General features: G+C 29.1%; 1 protein-coding gene across 1 annotated transcript in view; it reads right to left on the reverse strand.

Moving 5' to 3' along the window:
* Positions 1-15,791, reverse strand: part of LOC108723499 (dynein heavy chain 1, axonemal) — a 107,340-nt gene extending 91,549 nt beyond the window's left edge. Inside the window, exons 1-21 of the mRNA XM_018449319.1 lie at positions 15,755-15,791; positions 15,490-15,656; positions 14,829-15,103; positions 13,675-14,001; positions 13,116-13,245; positions 12,888-13,064; positions 12,329-12,676; positions 11,599-11,814; positions 11,095-11,354; positions 10,501-10,969; positions 8,974-9,298; positions 8,733-8,864; positions 8,294-8,614; positions 7,721-7,898; positions 7,518-7,650; positions 6,013-6,561; positions 5,222-5,448; positions 3,825-4,067; positions 3,580-3,693; positions 1,849-2,104; positions 1,181-1,343 (exon numbers count right to left, since the gene is read on the reverse strand). Coding sequence (XP_018304821.1) covers positions 1,181-1,343; positions 1,849-2,104; positions 3,580-3,693; positions 3,825-4,067; positions 5,222-5,448; positions 6,013-6,561; positions 7,518-7,650; positions 7,721-7,898; positions 8,294-8,614; positions 8,733-8,864; positions 8,974-9,298; positions 10,501-10,969; positions 11,095-11,354; positions 11,599-11,814; positions 12,329-12,676; positions 12,888-13,064; positions 13,116-13,245; positions 13,675-14,001; positions 14,829-15,103; positions 15,490-15,656; positions 15,755-15,761 — 5,017 coding nt within the window. The 5' untranslated portion in view covers positions 15,762-15,791. The remainder of the gene's footprint in view (positions 1-1,180; positions 1,344-1,848; positions 2,105-3,579; positions 3,694-3,824; positions 4,068-5,221; positions 5,449-6,012; positions 6,562-7,517; positions 7,651-7,720; positions 7,899-8,293; positions 8,615-8,732; positions 8,865-8,973; positions 9,299-10,500; positions 10,970-11,094; positions 11,355-11,598; positions 11,815-12,328; positions 12,677-12,887; positions 13,065-13,115; positions 13,246-13,674; positions 14,002-14,828; positions 15,104-15,489; positions 15,657-15,754) is intronic.
* Between the last annotated feature and the right edge of the window lie 4,007 nt (positions 15,792-19,798).

Here is a 19,798-nt window from a genome sequence, read left to right on the forward strand (position 1 = left end):
TGTTAATTATTGCGAAAATTGCAAAATGGTAGAGGACTTTTCGACTCAGTTTTTTATTAGGAATAGCACTGTATGATTAGTGTATTTCAGATACACCCTGTATTTAGTCTTAAATTTTTTATATATGTAGATACTTATATTATAAATAAACTTTTTATATATAATAGGTATTGTTATATTTAATAAGTCTTAAACTGTACTGACATTTTTGATACAAAAAATTAAGAACTAAAATCTTTAACAAAAATTACTTATAAAGCATTATTAGTTATTATTACAATACATTAATGTTCTGAAATTTATCTTTGAGACTACAACTCAGCCAAGAATTTATATATACATAAAATTATATGTACCGATGTTTCGTTTAACCTATTCCTATGTTTTCTAATAACTAATGATGCTTTAGAAAATAATTAAATCATTAAAAAAATATCCTTTAAACCAGATATATTCATTTATTCTTTAAAAAATTTAAATTACTAGTACACAAATTAATAAAATAGTTTACAAATTTAATTAATTCATAAAATAGTGAATAATTTAAGTTTAAAAGTTTAATCGCATAGATCATAGAAGAAATTGAAAAAACACTTATTATGATTATCGAAACCGAGAGTCTCGATTCGAGATGGAGACCGAGACGAGATTGTCATTGTCGAGACCAAGCCGATACCGAGATAAGACTGAAAATTTCGAGACCAAATCGAGACTGAGACGAGATTTGAGCCAGTTTCGTCTCGTCTCGGCGAGACTGAATCACTACGCAGAGTCACCGCACATTGGTTTAAACGTTAAAAGTCGTCCTGGTTGCTTTTATTTTTTTATACGAAACTACAGCGAATATCTCAATATAAGACTTTTTTGTTCCTCTTGACTCCTTCCATGCTCCCAATATGGCTCGTACATCATTTCTGAGACACCCTGTATGATTGAACTCTTTGGTTAAACTACGCCATGTTGTCATATCGAAATTCAGGTTTCAGTAAATATTTCTTTTTCTTCTTACCGTCTTATTACACAAACATAAAAAACTAGTTTTAAATAATTATGGTATCTTGGAAAAAAATACCCTGGCGCCGCCAGGCCCCGCCAGGGCTTGACTACACCTATGAATATATTACCTAAAAGACAAATTTAATAAAATGTAATAGTACATGTCTCTATACATATAACTTACCGTTAAATAATTTCAAGTCGTCCTTCAAAAATTTGGACACATTAACATTTTTCAAGGCACGTAAACAAATTTGGTCTTCTTCAAGATCTTTCTGCTCTCTTTTCAAATTGCCAGCAGCCGCAATAACAGTCTTCACCGCATACATACCAAAGTCGTAATGCTCCTATCACATGTTATATTTTAGATACAGTTAATTAAAATCACAGCATTAATTAATTCTAAAGCTTAACTAATTGGTAAATAGCTATATATTTAAAAGATCTTAAATGATAGAAGAATTTTCTTTGTGATATAAACTAATTACTTTAACATTTAATTTTTGGTAAGTTATTAATTATATATGACAATCTATCATCATAATGAAATAGTTATAATGTACTTTGTTATGTAACTTTTTTATGTATGTTTTGCACAATTCTATGAAATATACATATATAGTAATGCTTATTTGATTATATTAGAGGGTTTGCGGGTTATCACCGTGTTTTCTTTCATGGTCGATGCCCCGCAAACCCATGGTGATAACCCGCAAATCTTCTAATATAATCAAAAAAGATAACCGTGGAAGCCTCAAATGCGTAGTAATACTTATATTATTAAAACGTATATTATATTATTCTTTTCTGAAAAAGAGCAAAAAAGAAAATAGTGAATAAAAATCAGAATACTTGTGTGCTTAGTTGTTCTGAGCTCAGCTTAAAAGTCGTACTGATTTTTCTAGCAAGATTTGCAGCATCCACGAAGCCGTACGAGAATAAAGATATTTCAGCGATAAGAGCATAATTTGGCACCATCATAGCGACCGGCCGGAAAAGTGCTTTCAAGTTGTCAGGTAATTCCGTTCGACCAGCATAACCAGGATTCATAGTGACGAATACAGCGCAAGATTGCTTCAATGTAAGTTCGATTTCTTCGAAAAGAAATCTGCGCATTCACACAAAGAACAATATTTTAAAAAACGCAATAACACCATCATGTTCAACAGATCAAAATCTATAAGATTCACTATGTTTTTTATGTTTCCATTAATGAGCAAAATATGCTCTTTTTTAAACATTGTTTTTTTGTATGTGGAATTAATTAAAGAAATTATAGTAGAATATATAAATATGTAAACGATGTATGTGTGTGTGTATGTGTGTGTAACACACTATATTTTTAAAAATTAATAATTATCTTTAAATTTAATTCCGTTATTAACATTATTTAACATATATTAATTATTATTATTTTTATTGCATAGAAATATTACGCGTATACTTTTGAAGATTTATCACGGATACTTTCTGTACAATCATACTTTCTATTTAACGAAAGACCTACCATCTTTCGCGCATAGGAGACGGCACAGCGGCGAAAGAGGAGATGTATAATATCCTGTATCATATACGTAAATATGGCATGCTTGGGCCTGAGCTTAGAAAATTGAGTGGATGAAATAATTTCGACATTCCCAGTTTGCCCGTTATGCCGCCTCCTACTAGCGAAAGGTGGTAAATCTCTCATTAAACAGAATACATATGTATATGCGTTTCGAGGGTTATCTCTCCATGTTCAGATTCATTATTAGAATGCCAATGTTTCGTTAACATTGCAATTTACGAAACGTTGGTATTCTAATAATAAATCTAATAATAAATCTAAACATAAAGAAAGAGACATAATCCGCGAAACATATAAATATTTTGCATATTACTACTGAATTATCTAATATAAAAATAATGTAATATATATAAATAAATATCATTATAAACTGTAAAATGTGATGTATGCAAGAAACTATTTAATTAATTGTATTGAATGACAGGATCGAGAAGTGGAATAATAAGATTTAAACCATTAATATATTATAATATAAATTTAGTTATTTTTGGCTTATTAAACGTTCTATATATTATAAATTATTCAATTTATAATTTATAGAAAATTAATTAAATTTCATACATATGACAACTTGTTAAATTAAACAACATATTTTTTAATGTGTACATATGTACATATATACACTTATATAATAAAATATAACAGAACAAAAACAAAAAAATATAAATTTTAATAAGTTTAAGAATTTACCTTTATAAGAAAAATTTTAAAGTTATAAATAAATTATTTGTCTTGCTTTCATGTCAAACGATTTATAATTAAATAACATTTAAATTGTTCAAATCCTAATGGCCACATAAATAGCATACTTCTATAAGGTTATAAAACATTAGATATGTTAAAAAACATATAATAATTATTATATAACGTACATAATGAACCAACACATGCTACCTAGGAAACGTCTCTAAAATTACATGACAATTTAATACTTTCCTGAAAGAAGTCATTGTTAAATCTGTTCTATTATATAATTCCTAAATTGGGTTAAATCATTTTACATTTTATTTACTTACTTGTTTGCTCGTATTTGCTGTGCTTTTTGAATGGTCATGATTTGATGCGCTACAACGGATAAAACTTCGATATTGATTCGATTGAATTCATCGAAACACGCCCATGCACCGGTGCTGTGTAATATTACAAAATATTGAATTTAATTAAGTGATTACTATTAACATTAATTCATTCATGGTGTTAACGTAACTTATAAAGTGCTAATGATATGTTATAAGTATATATGATAATACTTATAAATTACCTGGCGAGTCCTTTAAAAAACTTGCCCATAGATTGAAAGTTCAGTTGATCAGAACAATTGAAAACCACGCACTGAATTGCGAATACTTTTGCGAGATCCTTTGTAGTTTCCGTTTTACCGGTGCCTGCCGGGCCAGTTAACGCACCACCGAATTTCAAATGCAATGCACTGATAAGAGTGAGGTAGCAGCGCTCGGTCAATGGTGTAATCACCAATCTTCCATTATTACCTAAATATTCGTATCTACAAAGAACATAGAAATTATAATAACTTTAATAATGTAGAATTTGTTAAAGATAGATTTCCATTGAAACCAAATTACAAAGAGTCAACAAGTAAAGTAAGTGATATAAAGATATTATTTAACTAGAAAATCAATTTCAAATAAAATTATAAATTAACACTTCATTAGCGCACATGCTTTGTTACCTTTACCTAGCATACAGGTACAAATTCGCACCACGCAACTTTGGCAGTTCATAACTCCGCTCACAATAAAGGTAATTTGATGCATTATTTTTTCATTTAAAGGAAAAAAGGTAAAGAATAATTATGTCTCAGTTATGTAAATGTTGGAAATAATTATCAAACAATTAGTAAAAATTCTATTAAACTGAAATTCTGAAAAAATTACATTTTTTAATGGCCGCTATTTTTTTATAATCATGTTTATCAGAGTTTAAAAAGTTTGTGTTTACAGTACTCCTCGAGGAGGATTTTAACTTCAGTAATGCTCTCTCATTTTCTCAGATGATAAAAACTACAACGAGAAAAATAATGTAAAAACTAAGAGAGGAAAATGTTTAAGAATACATATTTTGTATGGATAATATTCAAAGTTGGTAATATGGCTTCAAGAAGGAACTTCTTATTTAGATGCTATATTCTAGGAAATTAATGTGAGAGCTTTCCGAGCTCTTCTAGTAATACTCCTTTTATATTCAAAATAAGCACTAAAGAGGTACTCTGAAGTGGTACCTGTTCCCCAAATTGAATTTAGAAATGTAATTAGAGTGTCATCACACAGATTCGTAGAGGCAACGAGCTGTCGGTAAAGCTAGAACAGATTTCCTTGTCTAATATAGAAGAAGTAAACAATTTTGGACAAGCGTAATTTTAATTTACTTAAAAACTTTGCTATTTCGTTAACTACGTACTTGTTTCAGTGCAATAATTCAATACATTACGCATTATTATAATACTTCTATAAAAATTCAGTAAGAAAGTTAATGTATTTAAACTTATAAATTATCTCTCTTAGAAACTATTATTCCACGAAAATTTCTAATTACGTTTAACTTCTTTTTGTCAAAATCGGTTTTCAAATTTATTAACAGTTTGTATCTCTTTTCTCGATTAGTTTTGAATAACATTTATTATATATATAATAAACCTACTCATATGGAAATTCAGCGTTTATTGCGCGAATCTTCAAATCCTTGTTATCGATCCAATAATATCGTAATTGAGAGATCCACTCGAATTCATTGATATTGATTAATCTCTCTTGAATCAATTTATACAAAACATCCTTGGCATGAATTTCAATTGTCATTACAGCCTCCAGCATTAATCTTTGTACTTCAGTTTGCGGACCGCGTATTAACTTTTGCAATTCTTCGAGCTATAAAATATTACTCAAGCGTATACTGACTAAGCGCCAGTGACTCTTTATTTATTAGAAAATGAGAAAAAACAATAATTCAACTATCTTTAATGTACAATAAATGTACATATGTACACAGCTATCTCTTTATTTTCTCAAGAAAAGAAGTTTTCGATTTAACGCTCATTAAAATTATGCTCATTAATGTTATGCACAGTATAAAGTTTCAAAGAATCGAGTTGACCCTTTACTTTGAGTAATTGTTGAATTTTTTATCGCATAAGGGAATGTCACTATACTAGAGAGGTTGTTGAGAGATGCATTTACTTAATGACCTTTAAATAAAATAATATAAGTATAAAGAAATGTAAACAAAAAAGAAAAAACAAGGAAAAGGTACACTCTTTAACACAATCGATTTTGAAGTGCAAATACATTTTAATGTTCTTGAGATTTTAAAGTGGAAGCGAAATATAACGCTACCAAATATTTATTCAATTTGGAAAATATTAGTGATTCGCTGTAATAACATGCAAGCATTGTTTATCTTATAACATAATGTAATGTTAGCATAATACATACATGTAGCAACATGTAATTGTAATAGTCGGGTAGAGTGTTGTTTGTGATACTTTCCTCCACGTGGGCAGTCCAATGTATTTGACCTCCGCAAAGAACTACTTGACCCGGCCACATGTACACCCATTCCTTTCGAGGTGTCATTTCTATTATTTCGAGAGCCTCGCCGATAATCTCTCGTAGGGTATTGCGCATCGCATCCTCAACTTGTCCTAACCAATCCTCTACATTTCCCTCGGGATAAATCGTCGGTCGTAGCACAACCTCCTCGTATTCAGCAGAATACATTCTCGTTATCCTAAGATCTGGATTCTCAAATCTCAATTCCTTCATGTTTTCGAAACACTTCTTTAAATATGGTTGGATCGCTTGGATGTGCTTGGACTGAACGATTATTTCCAAAAGTTCATCGTTGCTTAGGAAGAAGAAGCGCGGAAAAATCATTCGTTTAGTCTCCAGATAATCAGACAAATCTTTCTTAATAGTTTCTAGGATCAGGAGACATTCTTTCAAAGTTGATAACAAGATTTTATCCGCACATGTTATAATTACCTGCATTATGTACAATAAAGTTTCTAAGAAAATTTTCATTTAAATATTTATTATCTATGTTTATGTATATTATACTATATGTATATTTATTATCTATACATCTATTATAAAATATCTGTTTTCTCTCTCTCTCTCTCTCTCTCTCTCTCTCTCTCTCTCTCCCTTTTTCTTTCTCTAAAAAATATTCTCAAGTTTTACATAATAAAACATTCTGAACGACAAATATCGTATTTCATTAGAGAGCAGCTAAATTATTAGCCAATGTAAGTATATTTTTAAAGTATAACATCATTTTCGAAAAATAAATAATTGCGAATAAAACAAACAATATGTGAAATATTTCCCGACCTAACTCTGCTACGGAGCGCACGTCCGCCCGTCGTATGCGCCATTGGTAAAAAAAGTGCATGTTTCTGTAAAGGTACTCTAGTTGACGATGGTCGGCGGTGATGTCGGCGCGGATTAACAGCGTGATAAGGGAGGTGGAGTATTTGAAAAACGTCTCCCCTGGTTTTTGCTTCCGCGCGTGGATATCCTCCATTAGTTGGAACTCGTCGGCATGGGGGAGAAACGCGGCTTTAAAACTGGCGGTGAAGTCGCCCCAGGTTTCCCAACGCTTCCGATTTACGCGACTCCATGTTTGAGCGTCCCCCTTTAATAGTATTTGTTCATTTTTCATGTTTCAAAAAAAATAATGTTATATTTTAGAAATATATTTGCATCGGTAAACAAATTTAAAAAATTTTAAAGAAATTTAATTACACGTGCGTGCGCTATGCACTTATTAAATTAAAATTGACAATATAATAGAAAAACTAATTGAATATTATACTGGCTCAATACATACTTTTTGGATATAAGATAAATTGATATTTTATTTAGAATTATCAATACTCTAACACGTTAACGAAATGGTAAATGAGCGTAAAATATGAAAATAAATTTGTATTACATACATATGGGCAATCACGAGCATTTCCCATAATTCGCTCCAAGTTGCGCTCCATCGTATTAAATTTACGCGATTCTGCAGGCAACAGCCGATTAATATCTTCAGTTGCAAATATTGGTTCTAAATACATCCATTGCCTGTGTATACAAAATCAATAGGAATATATCCTAATGTAATAACAAACAGAAATCGAGATATGAGTGTTACTTTTGTACTTCCACCCACAGAGCGATCACTTCCTGAACTAATCTCAATTTAGCTTCCCATTCATCGATTTGGCTCTCAAAAACAGCTTTAAAAGGACTAAAACTAAGATGCTGAGTTTTAAGTAAATCATCGTCCAAGAAAGTAATTATCTCATCGGAAATCTTCATGATATATTTATCTATACAAAAAGATCAAGATACTATTACGATATGTTACAAACAAAAATTAATATATTATTTATATTACAAAGAGTCTAATGTATCAAATTATGTTTATATACAATACATGTTAATTTTAACACACTTTATATGTAAAGAAAATATTCTAATATAAAATATTTTGATATCTATTTTTTAATTTAATTAATTCCATTTTTATTAAAATACCAAATGACGAAAGTATTGATGTTAAATTTTTAATTTCTAAAATATACTTTTTTATAATTTATTGCATTAAAATCATATTTCTAATTTATAAAAGATACAATCTTAAAAAGATACAAGACTTAAAACGTAATATTTAATGTACGTTGTTTTGAAGTAAATTTAAATGTTTATGAAATGTTTTGCGCACCTGTATCTTTATAAGGAAGAATATCCATTGTAATTGTTTTCCAGTCGGTCATCATTTTATCTAGCGTACTTTCTATTAAGAATTCTTTTGCTGCCGTGTCTGCGACGGTCTTCACAGTTTCTTTGTGTTTCATTATATTAAGAACAAGTAAAGTCTTAAAAGATAAAGTTGGCGTGAGTGCCATTTGTATACCAGTTTTTTTATTAAGTTCTTCAAAGTGCCGATTTTTTATTCCTGGACATCGCAAAGCTTGTATCACGCCGATGTAGGGTTTAAAGGCTTCAATTTGATCCTTTATAGTGACCGCTATAGCAATCATCTCTATAATCCATGAAAAAGAAACTGATAATTTCTTTTTTTATGTCGTATTTAAGGTTATTTGCGACTTCCATATAACACATTTAAAATTCAATAAATTTTGAGCAACATATCAACCTACTTGGATTTTCTTTAAATATTTTTACGCAATGCGATATCGCTTTGTGTATATCGGCAGTCATATTTTCTATTTGATTCGCATCGAAACTTACCAGAGGATTTTCCATCCATATTTCCTGCCATTTTAACCAATCTGCGTTTGACGGTATATAAAAATTTTATTTAACTTGATATATTAAATTATTAAAATTGCTATAATTTTAATAATTAAAACTTTTTTATTTTTATACAACATTAGTTACCGGATGCAGCAATCCATAAGTTTTGGTATGGTTCGAATTCCTTTATTAATGTATTTAATTGCTCGTACGGCACAATATCCATGTCGAATAATTTTTGCCGTTCATTCAACAATAAACCAAATTCTTGACAGTCTTTCATTATTTTTAAAATCCTTTTTACTTCTACAGCAATTTCATGTATTTTGTTGATATCTGTCTGTAATGTCACATTTACAACGTTTCCCATGAGTGTGTCAATCCTCTCTGATAAAAGAATTTCTTCTTGTACTTGTACTTTATGAAATTTTTCATATTCACTGGCAAAGCGATTCTTTGCTTCTTCCATCTGTACATAATATGCGAAAAAATGACAAAATATTAAAAAGTGATAAATGTAATAATTTAATTAAGATAATATATTACTATCTTTTTAAAAATATATAGATATAATAGAATGACTTTTTAATTATTATATAATTGTAAAATAAGTTAATTATTTACATTTATTAAATATTTATTATAAAATATAGTATAAACATTTATTAGAATTTCAATTTATCATAGAGTTTCAAATATCTTTTCTTATTATTAACATTCCACCGGCAATATGAAATTTTCAATCATAATCTGCAATCTGGGTTGTTGAGGTCAACAGTAGATCTTTTTATTATTGGACTATAAAAATCTGAAAAAATTCTTGTATATTCATTTTATTATTTTATTCATAAAAGTATTAAGATACTATTATTCAAAAATTGATAGCTTACTAAATATTTAATACTTTATGCTAATATGTGCCAGAATAAAATATAAAATATTTCGTAAATTATTTTTAGGTATCTCTACTTTAAAGCCTATTCTTCAAGTATGCTCTTTGTTTTCTATTTCTTGATTTTTACCTCTTTTTTCTTCCCTTTTAACAATTGTATTTCTTGCTACTGTTTCCTGTTTCTTTCGAAGAAGCAAAAAGACAAGATGTAAAGCCTATTCTACATTGTGCTTTTTGTTTTCTGTTTTTTTGCTTTTTGCTATTTTTTACATCTTGTCTTTTTATTTCTTATCTGGTTTTTTGTTTTATGACGCCCGAGATAAAAGTTAACGAACTTCGGAAGAAACAGGAAACACGTAACAAGAAATACAATTATCGATAAAACGGTTGCAAAGGAGGAAAAAGCAAGAGGTAAAAAGCAAAAAACAGGAAACAAAGAGCACATTGTAGAATAAGCTTAAAAAATAGCAAAAGGCAAGGAACAGGAAACAAAAAGCATCTTGTAGAATAGGCTTAACACTTTTATATGCAGAATAATTTAAAGAAGAAATCACATTATATTTAAAAAAATCATAATTTCATTAAAAGAAAAACAAAGTTAATCTTGAAATCTTTGAACCGAATCTGGATAAAAGTTATTTTTATATGATAGTCCTCTTTATACCGCAATTTGGTTGAACAGATTTTCTTCTAAACTTGATAGATATAAAGATACTTAAGGTAGTAATAGTCATTGAGACCCTGTATATTAATATGTCTTTACACAAAATAAATCTTACATATAGCTGCACTTGTCGCGGAAAACCGATAGCTTGCCATTTGGTATCAAAGTCTTCATCGGATAGATTCCACCAGAAGTGATCAAGAATGTCGTATTGAAATTTCAATTTTTGTACGATTTCGTCCAGTTTTTTCACTCTCAGAGGTACAGTTTCTATCCAATCCTGCTCTTCGAACAAATGTTCAATATTGCGTGGTGTTGTTCTTAGCCTTGTTTTAATCTGCACGTAATCAGACAGAACGACATCGATCTTCGTTCTTAAGCTCTCGGTAAACATAATAAGTAACTGCGTACAACAGCTCTGTCGTTTCTGTATGAGAAAATCCCTGAGAGGACGAACATTCACGCAGAAAGGTCCTATGGCAATATCCTTTGGAAGTGCGAGCTCGAGAATCGATTTCATCTTAAAGTGGAACGATACTTCATTTCTAATTTCCACGATAGTGTGGTCCGCTTTTTTGAAATTCCTAGAAAAGTGATGATTAAAAAGATAATTGATATTTTTCGACTTTGTTAATTAATCGCGTTGCCTTCTAATTCAAAAATCCAATTAAGTAGTTATCTGATATCGCCTGAAGCGATCTGAACTCACTCTACGTATTTTTCGACATCCAGTTTGTAAAATTCTAAATATTGCTGATATTCTTTTACATATGCCTTTAAGGGTATTGTAGACTTCTGATAAGCGGTCCTTAGGCGTTCTCGAACTTCACAAACCTGTTCCTCCAGTAAGTCGACTGAGCTGAGATATAGATCTTTGGAAAATTTCAAGAAGGGTAATAAGAAAGGATGAACTTGTCTAATTTGTTGGCACTGCTTCAAAGAATTATCTAATATAGCTATAATAATTTCCTGGAATAAACTAATTTATTAAACATTTTAATGCTTACAATTAAACGCACAATTTATAGTAAAGTCAATTAACCTAATAGATTAATATAAAATATATATATATATAATATATATTAATAATAAATATAATTTGAATGTGTACGTTACATTTTGAACATTCTTTGATAAATAATCTATAAATGAGTGATTTAGTTAGATAATTTATAAATAAACGTAAGAAAATAAACCGTATGTTTATCCATACCTCAAATGATTCAAGATCCGTTAAATAATAGACAGTTTTGTCATTCATAGCGATATCAATAATAAAGATAGGATTCACTGGAGATTTAAAGTGTGTGTTTATCAGATTATCACCCCACACAAAATTTTCATCCACATTTAATGTACAAAGAGCTGGAGTTTCCAATATTTCTAAGTATAAGGTTATCGATTTCTTTACGAGATTTCGAAGCGCATCCTGTAGTAATAGATAAACTAATATGATCAATGTCAAATTGTATGTAGAAAATGAATCTTTATGGATTATAAGAGATTATGTTCGGTAAATTGCAGATAAATCATAGACATACATCATATTCGATATAATTTGTCAACTAAACAATTATCGTATATCAATATTTGTATATCAATATTTATTTAAATTTATGTTTACTTAATTATAATCCTGTTTATAATTTCCAATACAAACTTTAATTGGTTTCTCTATTTTCTAATAAATGTCTTATAATAAATGTTTTTCTTTTAGACAATTTCTTAATCTCTATTTAAAAAATCTATGTTTTTATTTAATTGATTATAAACTAATTGCGTAATTAAATTTCTATATTAATATTTTTGTATTAATGTGCTTCTATATTAATACTCCGATATTATAACTTTAAATAAACATACAATTCAAACACATATATATTTTATTATACACATTAAAAGTAAAACGATCGTATTAAGTGCAATCAAATACTTTAAAGTACCTGCATTCGATATGCAATAAGAGTTATAAATCGTTTCAATTTCATCATATTGTATTCATCATGGTTCTTTTGCTCAAGATCAAACCATTCTTTACCGATATCTCTTAAACATAGTCTAACCGACTGAATAATCCTTTCCAACCACATTTCTTTCAGATATTTTATCACTGTGCCAGTCTCTTGTTGCTGCTGCGACTCGAATTCTAATAGATACATAGACTTTCCGTAATTTGAGACAAAGAGATTCATATTTAATATGTTCCTGCATTCGACGATTACACAACTCATAGCTTCATATATTTCCGGCAAAACGTACAAAACTGTCCAGCAGAAAAAATTTTTTGTTTTCTGCAATAAATCGTAATCATATTTTTTGAGTAAAATGCATGTCCCTTGTGAAAAAATATTAACGGATTAGTGAAAAAACTATTGAAACGAATAGTATACAATATTCGATTCAATGGCTTTTCAATTATTTCCAACCGTTATATCGCGAGTCCAATAGCATTTTTTCATAAAGGATCAAACGCAAGTACTACATGTAATTCTTTGTAAATACCGTAAAATCTTCCATTTCAGTGCATAACTTTCCCATTTCTGGTATTTTAAGTTCGTGAATGTCATTAATTTCATTCCGTGAAATGAAATTAAACATTTCTGGCTGTTCTCGTATAAGAGATCTCCACATAAGATCGCACATGACGCGACGATATTCCAAAACAACTTCGTCTATCAACTAAATATATAAAAAATTAGTAACTGAAGAAAATAAATAAAAAATACCTACGTTGGAAAGATGTTTGGATTCAGATTTCACGAAACTTTTTCGCGTGGTTGACAGAACTACAACTTCCTGTTGTTTTCCATCCAGTGTTGGCATACCTTCTACTAGCATGCAATCCAAATAAAAATGATACCTACATATAATTATATAATAATTTAATTATTGCAAAAAAACATTTAAATCACACAAATCCTTTTTGTTAAAATTATTAAAGAATATAAGAAATCCGGTATTTATCATCTATTTTTGTGCATGATATCCTAAATTTTTTTTTCAGGTTGCTTTTAAGAAAATGTAAACTTTGAATGTGTTGATAAATTCATATTCTATTTTCGTTACGTGAAATAGATATTTTAAAAGTTATATAACAATACATAGCGTTACCATACTGAACTAATACTTTTATGAAATATTGAAATATAAGAAACTAACACCAATCTTATTAAAATTTCTTTTTAGTTCAACAACGTACCTCATATTTGTGTCTTTTTAAATTATTATTATAAATAAGAGATAATACAAAAATATTAAAATACGAAATATTTTAACTTAATGAATTAACCTGATACTAGTCTCTGCAATTTGTCTTTGTTTAATAGCAGCAGCCACTCTCTTGGCAAATTTTCTAGGATCTTCTCCAAAAAATTGAATATATATTCTAGGCAGAAGGAATTTTCGCTTAAGACCGTCTAGAGTGAGGACAGTCCACAATTTCTGTTCGTTATTGTAATCCGTAACGGCGGCATGAAACCAACCGAACAAATTATTGAGTATGTTATAGCGATCAAATATCCATTTCTTATCTATAATCCTTTCGACAAACACTGTGGCTGGTAACGGATAACGTATACCATTAATAATGCCCAGATTTATCCATTCCTCTGTCGTTCTGTCAAATTGCAAAATAAAAGAAAATTATATGTTAAAATTGCGGAAAAACATTACGTATATTATATTATATTACCAAAAGATATTTTTTAAGAAATGCATAAATTGATTGTAAAATATATACCGCTTATAGAAAGAAATATTTTAATTTGTAAAGAAAATTGTAAAACAAACAGATATTATTTATTTTAAGTACGTTTGAATTTATTTAAATTTTAAACACATAAATTCAAATCTTTTACTTTTACATTAAATTTTAATTTAAATTTTGATAAGTATAAATTATCTCTGCTATACAAAGTTTTGATGGTGCTTCTGTAAAGCAAAAGCTCCACTTGACATGGTACTCGAGTTGTCACTTACTTTAATATTTGCTACAATATATTAAATTTTGTTCTCTAGTATAAAACTACTTCGAATTTATTATCATACGTAAGTATCAAATACGTGAAATTACGTTTATACTACAAGCTTCTCTTGTGCTATTTTCTAAAGCTACTATAATGTATTTCACATCGTTCTATAATATTATCGTATATTGTTATTGTATAATGTTAACTATGAACGAAAAAATCTCTTTTATTATTATATGAATTACTTTTTACTTAGAAAAGCCTTTTATAAATTATTTTGCATTACGATAATTAAATAATTATAATATAGAAAACAGAAGAATGCTATTTTAAGTTAAAAACAAAATGGTATGACAATTACATTAACAATCTTCCTCTAGAAATTAGAAATGAGATATAATTGACAAGTAATATTTAAATACTTAAAATGGCAAATTTGACAAGCAAAGTTATTGTAGAACAATGAATTTCTCACCTACAATCATATTCTTCGTCGTCAAACAATTCCAATGGTAAGTAACTTGTCTTAGAGTATAAACCGTATTTCTCTTCGTCGGAAAGTAATAGACAAATTTTTTCAAAAGGTAACATGTCACATGGTTTGATACCCTCTGCTTTCAAAGCATCTTCAATCTTAAGATTTTTATATATTTTTCGTCTTCTTTCCATTTCGATATTGCGCGGTGGAATCTTTGGATCGTCAGTATATGCCATTTGCACTTTTGGTAAAAAGGTTTCCGCCGGAAATGCCTTCGTTTATAAAGAAACAAAAATTTCGGGAATTTTCAAATATACATTTCATTGAAAGCTAAATTTTGTTCCAAGAATTTATATACATTCATTAAATTAGATACAAAGATAGATATAAAATATTATGAGGAAATGTTAAGAATAGAAATACAACTATAGATCTTTCATAGATTGAAAAATATTTCTAACTTTGTGTGTGCATTTCTTCCTTTAAAACATAGTCAATTTAAAATTAATAAATCCATTCATATCGTACTAAGAGGTTAATAATTCCATAACATGATAATTTAATAATATAAGAAATATTATTGATAACGAAACAAATCTTCCAATCAAATCAAGCAATTGCTTTTACATGATTATGTATTAAAATAATACTTGCGTACGATAGATTTATCTTCAGGGAAAGTCATCCATCGCTCAGCAGCGCCAAGAAAAGTTTGCGTTCTTTGTACTTTAAGACCTTTTACAATCGGACTGTATTGTTCCGTGAGAATTTGCGATGCGAGGTTGGTTCTTTTTGAAGCAGAAGGTAGACCAACTGGCTTTGTACCTGTATGAATTATTTAATATAATTAGTATGCTTTGTGATCAAGCACGCTTTGATCTTAATTAAATATAATAATTGACAGATTATTAATGAAATCTTACCTAACATAATATCTGAATAATAATTCTTTCTGGAAGGCTGAGTACTTTTTTCTTTGATATTTTTAATATCCATTTTTTAAATAAATGATGTACACGTGCTATCTCTAATATTTATTAGTTTATTCTTTAAATTCTAATCATTAAATTCTAACATGAACATTTCGAATATTTTTATGTTACAAGAGTGAACTCGTTCTCCACGAAGTTTGTTATTTGGTGCGATTGTATGTTGTTACATTAATTAAAGATAATAGAGAGAGCTGTCAGCGCTGTTCAGTTAGAGTCCCTATGTTCAGACGTAAAAGAATAGAATGACAATAGCGTTAAATAGAAAGATAATAGTGCTGAAGTGCGCACTATACACACAATTTTAATTATATAATCTTATACAGATTTCGACTGGGATGCACTGATGTGCACTGCATATAAAGACCGTTGTATGTACAATGAATAGTGATTTCAGCTGGGATGCATTAGTGCACATATAACTGTCATACACAATTGCCGTAAAAATATATTAAAAACAAGTTAAATAATCTCCAATACATTTTATTGTACTATTAATAAAACATGTATTTCATAATTTGCATTCGTTTTTGTATTCATAGATTGACTGATTTCGGCTGGGACGCACCAACTGCATATTTCAGGTATTGGTGCAACTGGTGTGTTCGGCTGGTCGAATGATGCAATCTTTCATCAGTGTCGCATGTTCGTCTGGGCTCAATACACCGCACAAGTGTACACAAAATGGCCCCAACTTTGTTGGGGCCAGTTGGTGTAGTTGTCGGTACAAGTGTCATTTCATGAGACGCTGAAAAACAGCATGAGTGTGATCACGTGATATCAATTTTGACACTAGCGTCTCTACACATGTATATAGCATTACATACTTTTCATGCATTTTCATTGTCTAGCGTCAATTTTGATCATATATTCTATTTTGACGCTGAAAATGAACGTCAGCATGAAAAGCATCTTATTCACGTTATGATGAATAATTTATATGTGCTCATGAAATTGTTAACATCATCGTCATCAAGTGCGATGATGAATTAATATACCTGAACGTAAAAAAAGAACAAATGTTAAAAGTTAAAATCACATTGAAGAGGTTGTGCGAAAAATGTACGTTCAATAAAACAGTTCAGTTTTACAGGTTAGATCAACTATAATAATGTGATTTATTGCACAGAAAATGTTTATTTAGAATTTCGAAGTCATTTCCGAATGTCGCGAAAGATGTACTACGAAATAATAGAGAAATTTGAAAGGTCCAACATTTTACAGTAAAACGATTTTAATATGCACCAGTGCACACCAATATTACCAGCCGAAATCGCTATTAAAGTCTTAAGGGGATCTTAAAGCCGTCTGTATTACCGATTAATCATAATTTTTGTATAACAATTACTTTTTTCCTCTTTTATAGATATAAAATCCTTTTTTAGGATTAAAGTATACGCATTAATACGTGTCTGTGAGATGGAGTTTATGCCGAGAACGACAAAAAATTTTTCTTGAAACTCTTCAATTTTGAAATTTTTTATCATTCTCGGAATAAATTCCACCTCACAGATACGTATTAATGTGTATACTTTAATCCTGGAAAAGGATTTTTGAATCTGTAAAAGAGGAAAAAAGTAAATCCTTGCAAAGCACGTAATTTCGTTTTAGGAGATATATTTTTTCTACGCTTTGAATCTTAATTCTACAAACTCAGTAGTGTTTGTTCAAGTAAGCTGAATCCCGCTAGATGCTTTTCAATCTACAAGCTGTAAAACTTTTATATCAAGCAAATGTTAACCTCAAGTGACAGTTTTATGTATATACCAGAAAAAGTGAATTTTACAATTTTTTTTTCGATTTTCTCGTGAAATCGTAGTTTCCGGGCTTTCTTTTAATGCGTTCTTTAATTCTGTACAAAAAATTTTGCAATCCATGAAGCCAATTCGGAGATATCTCTTAAAACGTAATTGTGATAAAACAGGACGCCTTTAGGATCCCCTTAAAGGATTAAAATAGATAGATACTTTATTTTATTTTCTCTTTTATAATGAAGTTTTTATCAAAATCAGGATTAATTGTCATCTTAAACAACGCTAATGAATCACAATGAATAAATGACAATGAATAAATTTTTAATGATACTAAATTTAAATACATTTTGCATCATATTATGTATTTTTTGACAATATAATCTATATTAGTATTTAAAGATTAAGAACAAGGAGTAACAAATAAATCATTGAAATAAATATTTCAAGTAATGGAAGAAAGGAGCATGTAATTTATTATGTAATCATTAATTAGTAATATTTTGCAAATTTAGCCAAATTACGCATTGCATAAACATTGATGTCAAATGAAGTTGTTTTTATTTTGAAGAAAAGATAAAATCAATGAATAATAAGTGTAAAATGTTTACATTTATTATTCATTGATTTTATCTTTTTATGAAAATATAACTTCCCAATATTTTATGAAAATGCGTTGATTATATCTATTTATGTAATACTTGTTTAATGAATATTTGATATTGATTTTATATAATAACTTTCAATTTTTCATAATGGCAATTAATTGATCAGCGTTTGGTATTTCAGCACTCACTGAATAATGTACCGATAGTTACATAGCTGCTCCGACGATAATTCTTCCACGGATATGACTTGATAGAGTATAAAAGAAAATTTCATTTTTGTATAAAACAAAGTGTTAGAAGAAAAGAAGTATTGAATATTAAATAGGTATTACCTTACTTTATTTATATACTTATATTGTAATATATTAATTAACACAGTTTGCTGCTATCAAGAACAATAATTATAGATCAATCTTCGTTACTTTGAAAGTCTTGGTAAAAATTTTTACTAAAAATTAAGTTTTGCTTAAAATTTATTTCTTACGTATCTATAACCAGTATCATCATATTGTTCGTAGAAAAGTTATTAGAATTATCGATATAATATAAAACAGAAACACAGATAAATGTATTCCTACATATTCCCACAGCAAGTAACATAGAATTACTAGCTGAAGATAACCGTAAATTAAATATAACTGTTTCTTTAATTTCTCTAGTATAAATGAAAACAATTATTTTAATATATATATATATTTGTGTGTGCACTTTTAAATATCGCTTATTTTTGTTTTCTGCAAACAATAGCACATTAAATTGATGAGTCGCGCCGCGACTCATTAAGCATAATTATAAGAATTACAAATTATGTAGATTAAGTACAGACATTTGAGCTTCCTGTCTTAAATTTTTTTATCCTTTTTGATTAGCGCTTATGTTTTCATTACAGTGATATGCGCCCATCTAACGTTGATTTCTTCTATCGCACTTTATTCCGAGAATCAAAATTCGTAAAATATCGAGCCTAAATAACGAAATGTTACGAATGTAATCCCAACATAAAGCATGAATCGGTCGAATTGCACACCGCGAAAAAGAAATTGCACGAACGTACCGAGCACGCATAATAGGGTCGTTCTTGAATGATACTTAATGAACTTGAATGCCTTATGGCAAGCGATATCACCCGCAATGATCGACTCTTATGCTGCGGATCAGCAAATGCCAAGAAGAAAACGTATGACTCCGCGTATAATTCGTAAACTAATAATAAACGTCGTCAGTGGATAGTTTTGTTTGGTTGATATTCCATTTTTGATGATTTCATAAAAACATATTTTTCTATAGTCTTCTGTATAATATCAGCTTTTATAATATAATTTTCATAAATTCTAGAAGTATTCTCAGTATTTAATAAAATAAAGTCATAATCGAAAAAAAATACGTGATTCAATACATATACATTACCGCTCAAAGGTATTTGCTCATTCTGTCTTTCTTAATTAAATGAAGGAGAATGAATTTCTATTTTCTTTCCTGCTCTTCTAGATGTTAGACTTAATAATTTAATTATATATACATATATATATATACAGGGTGTTTCCAAATTAAATGGCAAAACTTCGGGAGCGTGTAGAGGAGTAAAAAACTAAGAAAAAAAGTCCTATAGACATATGCTC

This window comes from Mycetomoellerius zeteki, unplaced genomic scaffold (assembly GCF_001594055.1).
Source record: "Mycetomoellerius zeteki isolate Tzet28-1 unplaced genomic scaffold, Tzet1.0 scaffold106, whole genome shotgun sequence".
Classification (NCBI taxonomy): Eukaryota; Metazoa; Arthropoda; class Insecta; order Hymenoptera; family Formicidae; genus Mycetomoellerius; species Mycetomoellerius zeteki.